Source organism: Echeneis naucrates, chromosome 6 (genome assembly GCF_900963305.1).
Source record: "Echeneis naucrates chromosome 6, fEcheNa1.1, whole genome shotgun sequence".
NCBI lineage: Eukaryota > Metazoa > Chordata > Actinopteri > Carangiformes > Echeneidae > Echeneis > Echeneis naucrates.
This window is the reverse complement of record NC_042516.1, coordinates 20322335-20335890: the sequence shown is the minus strand read 5'-3', so window position 1 is coordinate 20335890 and position 13556 is coordinate 20322335. Positions and strand designations below refer to the sequence as shown.

At 38.4% G+C, this 13556-nt stretch overlaps 1 protein-coding gene across 1 annotated transcript; it reads left to right on the top strand.

Annotated features, from left to right (window-relative positions):
* The first annotated feature begins 9088 nt into the window (after positions 1 to 9088).
* Positions 9089 to 13285, top strand: LOC115045188 (lysosomal thioesterase PPT2-like). Its single transcript, XM_029504749.1, has 8 exons — positions 9089 to 9278; positions 9956 to 10109; positions 10685 to 10780; positions 10934 to 11041; positions 11203 to 11286; positions 11401 to 11485; positions 12223 to 12277; positions 12455 to 13285. The coding sequence occupies exons 1-8, from the start codon at positions 9123 to 9125 to the stop codon at positions 12596 to 12598; spliced, it is 882 nt and encodes a 293-aa protein (XP_029360609.1). The 5' UTR covers positions 9089 to 9122; the 3' UTR covers positions 12599 to 13285.
* Positions 13286 to 13556: the final 271 nt, after the last annotated feature.

Sequence of the window (13556 nt, the reverse complement as noted above, 5' to 3'; positions counted from 1 at the left end):
CTGCCCCACCAACTGTGGGTGCTACCATGCTTATCTTATGTCAGGCTCTAAGTTAAGTGCACAAATATTCAGTTAAATTATTAATTATTAAAAATGTTTCTGTAATCCCTGTGGGCAAGATGATCACTTCCTGGGTGGTTGTTTCATGTTGCAAAAAGATCCAGCTCCTCAGACCATAACTGATCTCCTGAACTCCTTCAGCCCTTCAGTTGTGAATGCAATGACAGACCTCTGTGGCCCTGTCCCACCCTCAGTCCAGGTTGAGTGGACAACAACTTTGGTGAGTCCTCTCCAAACTTAGTTTGGAACTTGGTGTGTGTGTGTGTTTGACTTTCTCACTTGGTGGGAACCGCAGTCGGACAGCACACTCACAACGTGGGTACCAAAATTTTCCCCACCAGGAAGATATTGAATTCATTGAAAAGAAGGTCAGGGGAGCGGCCTGTCAAATTTTCAGGGGTTACCCCACCAGGCACAAAAACTGGAAAGTGTGCTTCTATCGTCTTGTATAGCTCCATTTTACATCCAAGTGAAGTTTTAAAAGAGTATAATAATAAAATATAGTAATGAATTTGAATTCATGTGGACAGATCACCTACTCAATAATATCATTTGCGAGGTTAGAGATAGTTTGTTGAATTTCAAGATTAGTGTTTCTTCAAAAATGTGCAACGTTTGCTCTTGTGCACACTGTTTGGTTTGGTTTAGATCGGTGCGATGCTGGTTTCACACACGTTTTCAAGTACAGTCTGGTTTCCCTGATTCAGTGGGGACCAACCAGTCTTTTACTTTGGCTGCTATCTTACACACTGCTCTGGTATCTTTATTTGTGGGGACCACATTAGTTAAGTAATACTCTTCACATTTACTGACACTGATATGACTCTTTTGTTCATAAAGTCAACAAAACACCATGTATTACACACAGCCCGTAACACTGGCTAAGTTTGCTTTCTACAGTTCACACCAGTTCTTCTACAGTCTGGTTTTCCTGATTCAAATGTGCGCTGGGTTATTATAGTCATCAGATTAATGAGAAATCGCAATCAAGCTGTACCTTTTAAAGAAATGCATTAGGAAATGTTTAACTATAGCATTCACAATGACTGTTTGTGATAGGCACATTCAGTTGTCATTTAACCCAAATGATTTTCTAATATAGACAATAAAATAATAAATCCAGAAATGGGATTTTGCATTGTCATGTAATTATCTATTAAGGCGCCCTATTCAACCCGAATGGCAGACTTCAAGAAAAGAAATGTCTTTATTTTAAATCAACTGAATGCCAACATTTTGAAGTTGATCCCAATTGTCATACTAATGTCTTAATGAGTCCAATGCTTTTTAATGTCAATTTACATTTATATATATGTTTGTGTATGTGTGCTGTCATTGATATATTCATTCTCCACTATTTCCTTTATAGGCCTTGGATGAACCAAAACATTTCCTTTCAACAAAGTTGGAATCATTCCTTGCCTTGTAGACTACTCAGATTCTGATGAATCTCAGGATCCAGGCACCAGGCCTTCCCAGCTAAATGAAAGCAGCCAGGTAGCCAGGAGCACACAGGCGTGCAACTCACATAATAGACATTTTATGCAAGTTGTCCAAGCTGTGAGAGACATTGCAGGCTACAATTGTGAAACATGCATACAAGTGCCCAAGTCTGGCTCTCAAAATTGGATACAGCTTGAAAAAAATTTCAATGCTTGTTGAAAGTCGCGCAAATGTACAAAGTGACTACAGTGCAGCAAAGCATGCACGTACATTCTGCAGAGTGTATGAAACCAGGTGGAATGAACTGATATCATCTGCATCACTTGGAAACCCTTCAGGAGTCTAAATGGAACACTCCTCAGTTACTTCCATTCACAAAAGATGTCCGGACACTCCATTCCTATTTGGATGCTGAGCAGCAAGATCTTTTCAGCAAACTCAACTCAAACTCAAACTCCTTGGACTTCCCTCTGGACATATACAGAGCGGACGAAGGTCATTTTGTTTAACAGATGAAGAGCTGGGGAAGTGTCAAATTCTGCTTTCTGTCTATTTATCTCACAATCCATCAGACCCACAGGAGGATGTGAATGTTGCACTCTCAGATCTAGAGAAGAGACTCTATCAGCATTTCTGAAGAATAGAAGTAAGAGGCAAAAGGGGAAGAGAAGTACCTGTACTTTTGACCCCAGGGCGAGAACTCAGCAAGAGAAGGACGTGGGAGAAAATAAGGTCGGTGCTGTTGAAAGGCACGATGTCGTTCATCATGACATGTCGTGTTTTAGGAAAAAGTGACTGTGATAAGTGCCTTAACATTGAGAAAACAGCCCATTAGAATAGAAATTGGCTAGCCGCTAAATTCAAGAACCGCATCACAGCTCTGAAGAAAAAAGTTTAAAGCTCCAGTTGGAGAGAGAGAGAGTTGCCTGATTTGTTTATTCAAAACTGCCCTCACCAATAGTTGGCTGTTGTTGAATGATTTGACAGCACAAGAACATCACTGTTTTTTTAGTTAAGTTACTGTTAAGTTTACCTACACATTGATTTATCTGACAGGCCGAAGAATCTGGCTGTTGTGTCTGTTGTGACTTGCAGACCTTAGTTTTCATACTAATAATTTTTAGGTTTACATGATTGTTGGGCTGTCAGTGAATAAATAAAAAAAAAAAAGTGCCTTTGAACCACACTGACTGTCTTTGTCATTGAAGATTACTTGTAGTTATACAAAAGCTTAAATGCAGAGTCAATAGTGTTTAAGATATCCAAAAAGTAAGTTAAGTGGTCCAAGTGAAGATAGAAAAATCAGTGTGTATATGTTGACCCCACTAATCACAAAAACATGACAAGTCCCCAGGAAGCGGTCCCTGGTCAGGTGAGGGACTGTACTTTGATTGTCTGATTGACAATTTGAAGTAACATCTGTGTTTCCTGCTGCTCCAGTATACTGCCTGATTTTTTTTCACTTGGTGGGAACCGCGGTCGGACAACACACTCATAACGTGGGTACCAAAACCCTGGTCCCCACCAAAAAGACATTGAATTCATTGAAAAGAAGGTCAGGGGAGTGGCCTGTCAAATTTTCAGGGGTTACCCCACCATGCACAAAAACTGGAAAGTCTGCTTAAGCGATACTAACTCAGTGCTGCCAACTGGTGGTCGGACCTGGTAAGGAGGAAACACACGCAACACACACTTCGCTCATCTACGCATGCGCAAGCAACTGGCTGACTATACGGACTATACTAACTTTGCCATAGAGTGTTATTAATAATAAAGCTTATTAGATAATTGTCATATATGATATCATTATTATTAAAATTGTTTTCCTGTATGTAATTACTATTAGAACTGATTTTTTTTTGTAGCTTTCAGCTTTTCAATGCTAGCTAAAGTTTAGCCTAAACTCGCGCTGAATTTGGAGCTTTCAGAATTGTTAAGGCTATATTATAAAGGTTATTCGATAATTATTATATATTATATTATTATTAGAATTGTTTTCCTGTATGTAATTACTAGTAGTTTTCAGCCTCTTTAATGCTACCTAAAGTTTAGCCTAAGCTAGCTAGCTAGCTAGACAAGCTCGTGATTTATTCGAGAACGTCTTAACAAAAAATCAAGGATGTAATATATTCATCCAGTACATAAACGAAGCAAACACTGATATTTCTCCATCCATTAATAAATAGTATTAATTTGTAAACCGATAGATTGGATTGGTTCAATATAAGTACATTGACATGACTACCGGGTGGAGTCGTTTGTAAGGCAGCTTTACCACCTTACCTGGATGTACTGATGATACAAAACAAGCGCACCTTCACTTGACGCAGAGCTGCACGGTGACCTTGGCATCGAGTGAAGCGACAGCGTGGAGACAACAAAAAGGTAAATTATGCCTTAATGATTTTAAGATTTATTTCAGTACGACAGTTTGATGTGATTTAAAGCATGTTGTCAAATCATGAAGAAACGTTATTGTGCAGTTAAAAGCCCACGTTTAAAGCTCCTTATCAGATATCTTAAATTAGCATTAAAATTATAAAATCAACTTCATAATGTCTCATAAATTAAAGGGCTAGGTCTGTTAAACGTCACAAAGCAACTTCAGCTTGTTGCATTCGGCCATAGCGTGAAATCTTTACCCGAATGAGCGCTACCTGATGTTAGCAGAGCAGCTAACGCTAGCTAATTGGCTAACATGCGGCCTGAGGCAAAATAAACTTTATTTAAAACGTATCAATTACAATATACAGCATATGAAACAATATTAGAAATCGAAAAATAAAATGAACAAATAAATATGGAATGCAAACAACGCCAAGGTTTTTTTTTTATAAACAAAACACAAATTAAATGAAATTTGTAAAAATACTTAGAATTTGGAGCACATGCTTAATGTTTTAACAGCTTTTTTTTATTGGAAGAGGTAGATATTGTTTTAATGTAGAATTCTATTTCTATTAGTCGCCTCTGTTAATATTTTGAGTTTGACTGAAGTTTTCTCTTGTTCAGAGCATCAGAGCAAGGCTAGAGAGACAGTAAGTAAGAGTCTCCATATGCAGCTGTTTAAAAGCTGAAAGTTTGTGTTCAAATGTGTGTCCACAGCTAGTGTGAGCACGTTTCATGCGGTCTATATTTGCCTGTCTAACATAACCCAAAATATTTTTTATCAAATGTAAGATTTATGGAGATATCTTGTGACATTGTAATGGTTTTGAATTTAATGATAGGAGTTTTGATGGCTACAAGAAGAGGCAGGAGGAAACCACCATTACAAGATGCAATAGTACATGCTGTGAAGGCACTGGACAAGACAGCCGAATTGGAAGTACAATACATTAACTCCTTTAAAGGTACTGTGTGTGTTTGTATTATACATTAAGGGTCCAAAGTTAGAGCCAGCCACCTGCCAAATGCAGGTACATGACCTCGCTTTTGTAGAATATATAACATAGCCTCTGTTTTGTCTTGGAGTATGAATCCAGCCCACTTTTAATGTGGCACACTTTCACCCCCCAGCCTGTGTTCAGTACTTGTGACTGGTGGCCTAACATGCCCTCATCAGTGTGATTTCTACAGAAGCAAAAATTTGATGAGCTAAAATTGTTTTCATGTCAGCTGCAATGGAAGAAATTGACAGTGTTTATACTGATTATTAAAGATCTAGGTACTAAAAAAGTTAAAACTGTTTACTAGCTGGACATAGCAGTCAGTGACAAAGGTATGATACAAAGAGCAGAGAGGCTACATGGTGGTAACAGATAGCCTTTTTTACACATCCTGACAGAAATACATGCACCTTTTATAAAAGAGCTCTTATGCAAGTTGTATCCCGTATTAATGATATCTTTTCATGTAGTTATTGATTTCTTATGAAAAAATAGCTTAACCGTGAGAAGCTTTTAAGGTATTGAAAAATGAAGAGGAGGACCTATCATAGAGCATGTGCTGTTTTCGTGTTTGATTTCTACTGGAAAGAAAAGATATGGTGGTAAGGTTTTGATTGAATGTTGCATTTCTGCACAATTGAGTTTTCTTCATAGCACCAACAAATTTGATAATACTCAAATGGTTAGCATGTACAGACATTCCTAATTACAGTAATGGTAAATTACAGTAGGTAATTTAATCAGTAAATCAATGTTATCAAGCTTAGTAATTAATTAATTCATTTATTTATTTATATATTTTTTTTTATTTTATTTTTTTTCAATCTCAAGTATTGATGCAGCCCAAGAAGATGGCAGCCTTGGACGACTCATCAATGATGACCACAGGTATCCAAATTGCAAAATGAAGAGGGTCATAGTAGAGGGCAAACCACACATTTTTCTATTTGCTTTGAGGGAAATTCATCCAGGAGAAGAAATAGCATGACTACGGAGGAAACGATTGGCCATGGAGGAAACAGGTTTGTCATAAATGATGGTCAGTGTGAAGTGAAGAAAGATTATGAATAATGGCTTAAATGTAAAACATCAGAATTATGCAGATATTTTTCTCAGATTTAACCCAATAATGTTGTTTCTGTCAACATTTCTGTCAATTTAGCCAGTCAAAGAAGACTTTGGAGCCTATCATATCGTCTTGTATAGCTCCATTTCACGTCCAAGTGAAGTTATAAAAGAATATAATAATAAAATATAGTAATGTTCATAAAGTCAACAAAACACCATGTATTACACACAGCCCGTAACACTGGCTAAGTTTGCTTTCAACAGTTCACACCAGTTCTTCTACAGTCTGGTTTTCCTGATTCAAATGTGCACTGGGTTTTCTTTCTCCAGTTATTGAAGCAAAAATCAGTGTTTACAACAGGCCTGTTATAGGCATCAGATTAATGAGAAATCACAGTTAACCTGTACCTTTTAAAGAAATACATTAGGAAATGTTTAGGGTTAGGGTTTGTGATAGACACATTCAGTTGTCATTTAACCCAAATGATTTTCTAATATAGACAATAAAATAATAAATCCTGAAATGGGATTTTGCATTGTCATGTAATTATCTATTAAGGCGCCCTATTCAGCCCTAATGGCAGACTTCAATTGAATGCCAACATTTTGAAGTTGATCCCAATTGTCATACTAATGTCTTAATGAGTCCAATCCTTTTTAATGTCAATTTACGTTTATATATATGTTTGTGTATGTGTGCTGTCATTGATATATTCATTCTCCACTATTTCCTTTATAGGCCTTGGATGAACCAAAACATTTCCTTTCAACAAAGTTGGAATCATTCCTTGCCTTGTAGACTACTCAGATTCTGATGAATCTCAGGATCCAGGCACCAGGCCTTCCCAGCTAAATGAAAGCAGCCAGGTAGCCAGGAGCATACAGGCGTGCAACTCACATAATAGACATTTTATGCAAGTTGTCCAAGCTGTGAGAGACATTGCAGGCTACAATTGTGAAACATGCATACAAGTGCCCAAGTCTGGCTCTCAAAATTGGATACAGCTTGAAAAAAAATTTCAATGCTTGTTGAAAGTCGCGCAAATGTACAAAGTGACTACAGTGCAGCAAAGCATGCACGTACATTCTGCAGAGTGTATGAAACCAGGTGGAATGAACTGATATCATCTGCATCACTTAGAAACCCTTCAGGAGTCTAAATGGAACACTCCTCAGTTACTTCCATTCACAAAAGATGTCCAGACACTCCATTCCTATTTGGATGCTGAGCAGCAAGATCTTTTCAGCAAACTCAACTCAAACTCAAAGTCCTTGGACTTCCCTCTGGACATATACAGAGCGGACGAAGGTCATTTTGTTTAACAGATGAAGAGCTGGGGAAGTGTCAAATTCTGCTTTCTGTCTATTTATCTCACAATCCATCAGACCCACAGGAGGATGTGAATGTTGCACTCTCAGATCTAGAGAAGAGACTCTATCAGCATTTCTGAAGAATAGAAGTAAGAGGTAAAAGGGGAAGAGAAGTACCTGTACTTTTGACCCCAGGGCGAGAACTCAGCAAGAGAAGGACGTGGGAGAAAATAAGGTTGCTGCTGTTGAAAGGCACGATGTCGTTCATCATGACATGTCGTGTTTTAGGAAAAAGTGACTGTGATAAGTGCCTTAACATTGAGAAAACAGCCCATTAGAATAGAAATTGGCTAGCTGTTAAATTTTGTCAAGAACCGCATCACAGCTCTGAAGAAAAAAGTTTAAAGCTCCAGTTGGAGAGAGAGTTTGTTGCCTTATTTGTTTATTCAAAACTGACCTCACCAATAGTTGGCTGTTGTTGAATGATTTGACAGTAAAAGAACATTACTGTTTTTTTTAGTTTGGGTCAGTATCAGCCGCCAGTAAAATTACTGATACTGGTTATTGATATGGGAAAAGGATACCAACATAATTGTAATGTTACATTCACCTGTTCAGTTTACCTACACATTGATTTATCTGACAGGCCGAAGAATCTGGCTGTTGTGTCTGTTGTAACTTGCAGACCTTAGTTTTCATACTAATAATTTTTAGGTTTACATGATTGTTGGGCTGTCAATGAATAAAAAAAAAAGTGCCTTTGAACCACACTGACTGTCTTTGTCATTGAAGATTACTTGTAGTTATACAAAAGCTTAAATGCAGAGTCAATAGTGTTTAAGATATCCAAAAAGTAAGTTAAGTGGTCCAAGTGAAGATAGAAAAATCAGTGTGTATATGTTGACCCCACTAATCACAAAAACATGGCAAGTCCCCAGGAAGCGGTCCCTGGTCAGGTGAGGGACTGTACTTTGATTGTCTGATTGACAATTTGAAGTGACATCTGTGTTTCCTGCTGCTCCAGTATACTGCCTGATTTTTTTTTTTTTCCAGTGCTGTAGAACCTTCATAAAGGGTGGTGCCTCTATTGCATGTCCTATTGCATGTGTGTGTGTTTGTGTTTCCCTTTCTCACTTGGTGGGAACCGCAGTCGGACAGCACACTCACAACGTAGGTACCAAAACCCTGGTCCCCACCAAAAAGACATTGAATTCATTGAAGAGAAGGTCAGGGGAGTGGCCTGTCAAATTTTCAGGGGTTACCCCACCATGCACAAAAACTGGTGTGTGTGTGTCACTTCATACCACCTGTTTACTGCCACCCCCCTCAATAGTGACAACATTTCACCCATGGCTGCTTCCTCTCAGCTCTCTCCAGCTGTCAGCTTCCTCAAAAACATTTTTTTATGATTATTATTATTATTAATCTAACTACTTTCGCTTCACCTCACGTCTGGTCTCTGTCTGCACTGCGTTCAACAACTTGTACTGACACAAAATTCACAATATATCAGGCTTAAATTTCTCCTCAAGCTGAATTACTAAATACTAAATAATTTCTTTGTTGAATACATCTGGAAGCCACAATAATTGTGAAAGAATAAAACAAAACGGAAGTGGAATTGTACCTGATCACTTGCGTGATGGAAAGTAACCTCAAAATTAGTGGTAAAAAGTCGGGGGGTTGCTCCTGGCCAAACATAAGAGAGGGGGGGGGGTTTAAAAAAACGGATGTGATCTTAGCACCCCCCCCTCCTCTCAAAAAGAAGCAGCTATATAAGTGCCGAGAGGAGAGGAAGTAGTTACTGAGTCTGCAAACGCGGCCGGAGGTCTCACCTGAGAGCTTGCAGAGATGAAGACTCCGCCGGGGATGTGTGGATCGCTGCTGCTGCTGCTGCTGCTGCAGCTGCAGGGGGTTCGCATCGACGGCTACAGGCCTGTTGTCATCGTGCATGGTATACTCGACGGACCAAAAGAATTTAAAACTCTGTCCGGTTACATAACAAAGGTAGGAAAATATCACGAGGTGCACAAGCGAAATAGATGATCTGCGTTAAAAGTCACTAAAAGTGGGCTGTTCTGTGTCCTGCCTGAATTTGCATTTTTATTTTCATGTTTTTCTATAGTAAAAATACAAAAGATAGAAAAGGTGTTAAAATTAACACTCATAAATAACTTTAATGTTGTAGATGGAGTTAATAGAACTTCCTCTGGGTGTCTTGAGTCTAATAATGATCTTTTATAATTCATAAAAACTTATTTTATGGGTTTTAATAAACCTGCTTTTGAATTTCATATTCTACTGACCAGTTAAATTTGATCTTGATCATTTCAGTTGTGATTCAAACTTCTCGCCTCAACCCCTTTTTAGATATAACTTAAATTTTTAATTTCCTCACCATTTAAGGTTTGAAATGGAAATAAAATAGATCCAATATGAGATTAAATTAGGAGTCATAGTAAGAATCAGCAGGCAGTTTCATTGCAATGATTTCTGTTCCCTTTGTGTTTTCTATTCCTCATGATGAGTCTGAGTTGGCTGATAACATGATCGTTTATCACGCTGGTAGTTTGCTGGCAGGTGATTTAATCAGTATTTGCTGTTTCTGTTGCTCTGTGCCTTCTTCTGAATCAGAAGATCAAGTTTAAATTCCCTGTGTTCTTTTGGTTTTGTTTTATATCCAGGTGCACCCGGGCACCAAGGTGTCAGTGATCAGTGTGGACAACTACAGCTACAGCGTAAAGCCACTGTGGACACAAGTCCGGGACTTTGGGAAAGCCATTGGCCCCATCATGAAAAAAGCTCCCAATGGCATCCATCTTCTATGCTTTTCACAGGGTGCTCAGTCTATACTACAGTACTCACACACACTTCCACACAAACACCGTAAACATGCACACGCCTCCATTCTTTAGCACTGGAACGTACAAACATTTATTTCTGCCCAGTTTGGGACGCAGCAGCAGAGTGGACCTATTCTTACATATTGAAATAAGCATAAATGGGAGCTCACATCGTAAGGAGGCAGATGTACCGAAGAGGCAAAGTGGCTGAGGAGGTCGAGTGTACTGGTCTGAAACACTCAAGTGTTTTGATTCCTGGCTCTTCGAATGATGAATGGAGAGTAACGCTGCCAAAACAACATTAATACCTGTGTGTTTAGCACCTATGTGAAGGTTGCATTATTGGCAGGAGCATCGTATTAGAATGCGTCAGTGAATTAAAAGGGAAGCTGGGTGCAAGTGTTGCAAAATGTTTTGAAACAGCATCATTTGATGTCAGCAGTGTAGTAGGAGGAACCCCCCTCGCTAACCACAAAATCAGGGATCGCATCATCAGGAAATGTTTCTGCTCTGTAATTGACTCGTCTGAACTGTCTTGATGTGTCATTTGCCTCTTCCTGTTTTTCATAGGTGGCCTTATTTGTCGAGCACTTCTCTCCACCATGCCGGACCACAATGTGCACAACTTCATTTCACTTTCATCACCACTGGCGGGGCAATATGGAGGTCAGGGCTTCAGTCATGTCTGTATCTAACCCTTGATCTACAGAGAATGCTGACATTATATCACTCTATCATATAATATACATTTTGTCCATTTCAACAAGTGGCATTGATTTGAAGAAGATGGTCAATATTTGTCTCTGTCCTATTCCACAGACACAAACTACCTGAATCGGTATTTTCCAGACTACATAAAGACTGCAGTGTTTAAAATATGCTACCTGAGATTTTGGCAAAAAGTGTCTATTTGCCAATACTGGAATGGTAAGAGTAAGAGAATTTGTCTTCAATGATTTGGATGGTGAAAATATGTACTTCAAACTGAAGAGGGGCTGGATGAGACATTACGCCCCTTTGTATTTATATGTTATAAAAACAGATGACCATAATTTATTTATGTTTTTGTTTTTTGTTTTTTTCCACAGACCCTCATCACAGGTCTCTGTACCTGCAGAAAAACAACTTTCTCCCAAAACTTAATGGTGAAACATTCCACTCCGACATGCAGGGTAAAGGAAATTAATTACACTAATTTTGTATATGTTACTTATGGATGAGGGGTAAACATCTGCGTTGTTTCAAAATGTTACGAAAACAGACATTGTTTCACTTTAATTCCTCAGCATGGAGGAAAAGCTTTCTTCGCATCAACAAGCTTGTGCTGATCGGAGGACCAGATGATGGCGTCATCACACCATGGCAGTCCAGGTTTCACTCTTAATACTTTCACTCTCGCCTTTTTATACCTCCAAACTAAATCCTAATGCGAGGAAAAGCAAAAAATAATCTGCTTGATTATCATAAACAAATAATATATATTATAAAGTATAATAAGGTAAGGTAAATGTTAGAGGCAAGAGCAACTTGATTTCAGAGAGCAAAAGGTGAGTTGTAAATACCCCAAAAGAAGTTACACATATTAAGTATAATACTAAGTTAAACAGAATATAATATCAGAATTTCTTCATAAAAATGAAGACATATGCAGCTTTCAATGAACTAGGTAAGTGAAATTATAATTGAATTTGACCCAATTAAAATATCTTTTGAGACTTAGCTAGTTAATCATTTCATACTGAATTGGTGTTTCAAAAGAAACTTTCAGGAATAATTGCAAATAACAATCAGGTAAAATTAAATGAATGGGGGGAAAAAATGATAAGTATCCGCATTATTGAACACTGGCGGCAGGAATGGCATTACAAATAGTCTTCTGAACATTAAAACAAATCAGCATAATAAATGCAAAAATTGCACTTTGGCTGTTAAAACTAAATGAAACTTAAACTGTTAGAATCAGCAGACAGAAATGGCTTTGCATTTTAAAAAAAATCCCCAGTGATCATGACATCAATGGCTTTGATAGATTCTCAGGTTGAAGACAGTGGAGCATGTCAGCGGTTTCAAGATCCTTTTACCTGAACTGTTTCCTCTTTTCTACGCAGCCACTTTGGATTCTATGACAGCAATGAAAACATTGTGGAAATGAGGAAGCAAGAGGTAAGGTGCAAATGAATGTATGTGTCTCGTTGTCACACTTTGAAACTAACACTTATCGTATGCTTTATTGCTTCTCTATCTTCCCCTGCCTATCATCTTCTTTTTCATATTTATTTCTTGATCTGCAGCCCATTTTGTTGGCTCACCTGTCCCTCTCTTCCTCTCTCCCCGGGAAAGTATTATAGAAACGACGCTTTCGGCCTGAAGACGCTTGATGCTCGTGGGGACGTGTCCACGTGCATTCACTCTGGAGTGGTGCACGTTCAGTGGCACTCCAACTTCACGGTGTTCCAGAGCTGCATGCAGAAGTGGCTGACATGAGAGCAGCTCAGCTACTGCGTCAGATGTGTTCTTATGACGTGTTACTGCGGTGAAACGGACAACGGTTCACACTAGTGTCATGTGCAGACACTCAGTGCTGCAGAAATAGCTCATGCTTGTGCAAATGTGCAGATGGTTGATATTTCATATATTGATGAATGTTGGATGGAGTATTATGAAATTTTGACACAGAGCTTTATGATCCCCTTAAGTTAATGTATGAACTCTGAATTAGAAGAGCATTACAGAGCTGCTATTTTTTAGTGAAACCACTTTTTGAAAGTTTTTAAATGTAGTACATATCTCCGTATTATTGCTCTCTTATGAATAATAAAGATTTAATGTCTTAGATTTTTAGTGCCTTGATGCTAAAATCTTGAAACTTACTTGCGTTCCCAGGATCCGCCTTGGAGAACCACTAGTCTGAGGCTCAGAGAACCATCATTGGCAGACATGTGCTGTAACAAGTCGGTCACTGCCCTCTAGGGGAAGTTTAAGCTACTTTAGAGGCTTTTAAAATTCAAATGTCCACTTCAAACTGAAACTGAAATGTAAAAGGTGTCCACCTTGAGTCATGAATGCAACATGACAGAGGGACTGAACCCACAGAGATGAGGTTTGTATTGTGTTTGTACTGTAAAAGAAAGCCTGCATTGCTACGCCTCTTAAATGCATTAAAGTCTTTATAGATTATTGGTATGTTTGTTCATTTGACTACAGTAACACAAATCTAGAAGTGAATTTAAATGCGACGCAGTTTGACACAACATTATTTGTGAGTTCATCCTCAACGTTATCCAGAGAACTAAGTCAACACCAAAACAAGTAAATATCTAGTCCCAGTTAATATTTAACATTATGAGTAGACTTAGATCATAATGTAGGTAAATGATTAGAGATTTTCTGCATGTTCAGATTTATCCAGCTCTCCGGCTTTGTTTTTTTCTCAGATCATGTT

What these genes read in the sequence shown, in the direction of transcription:
- LOC115045188 (XM_029504749.1), top strand. Translation starts at nt 9,123, where the DNA reads ATGAAGACTCCGCCGGGGATGTGTGGATCGCTGCTGCTGCTGCTGCTG. An exon ending in TGTCCGGTTACATAACAAAG is followed by an intron (nt 9,279 to 9,955) that starts GTAGGAAAATAT and finishes TTTTATATCCAG; the next exon opens with GTGCACCCGGGCACCAAGGT. An exon ending in TGGAAATGAGGAAGCAAGAG is followed by an intron (nt 12,278 to 12,454) that starts GTAAGGTGCAAA and finishes TCCCCGGGAAAG; the next exon opens with TATTATAGAAACGACGCTTT.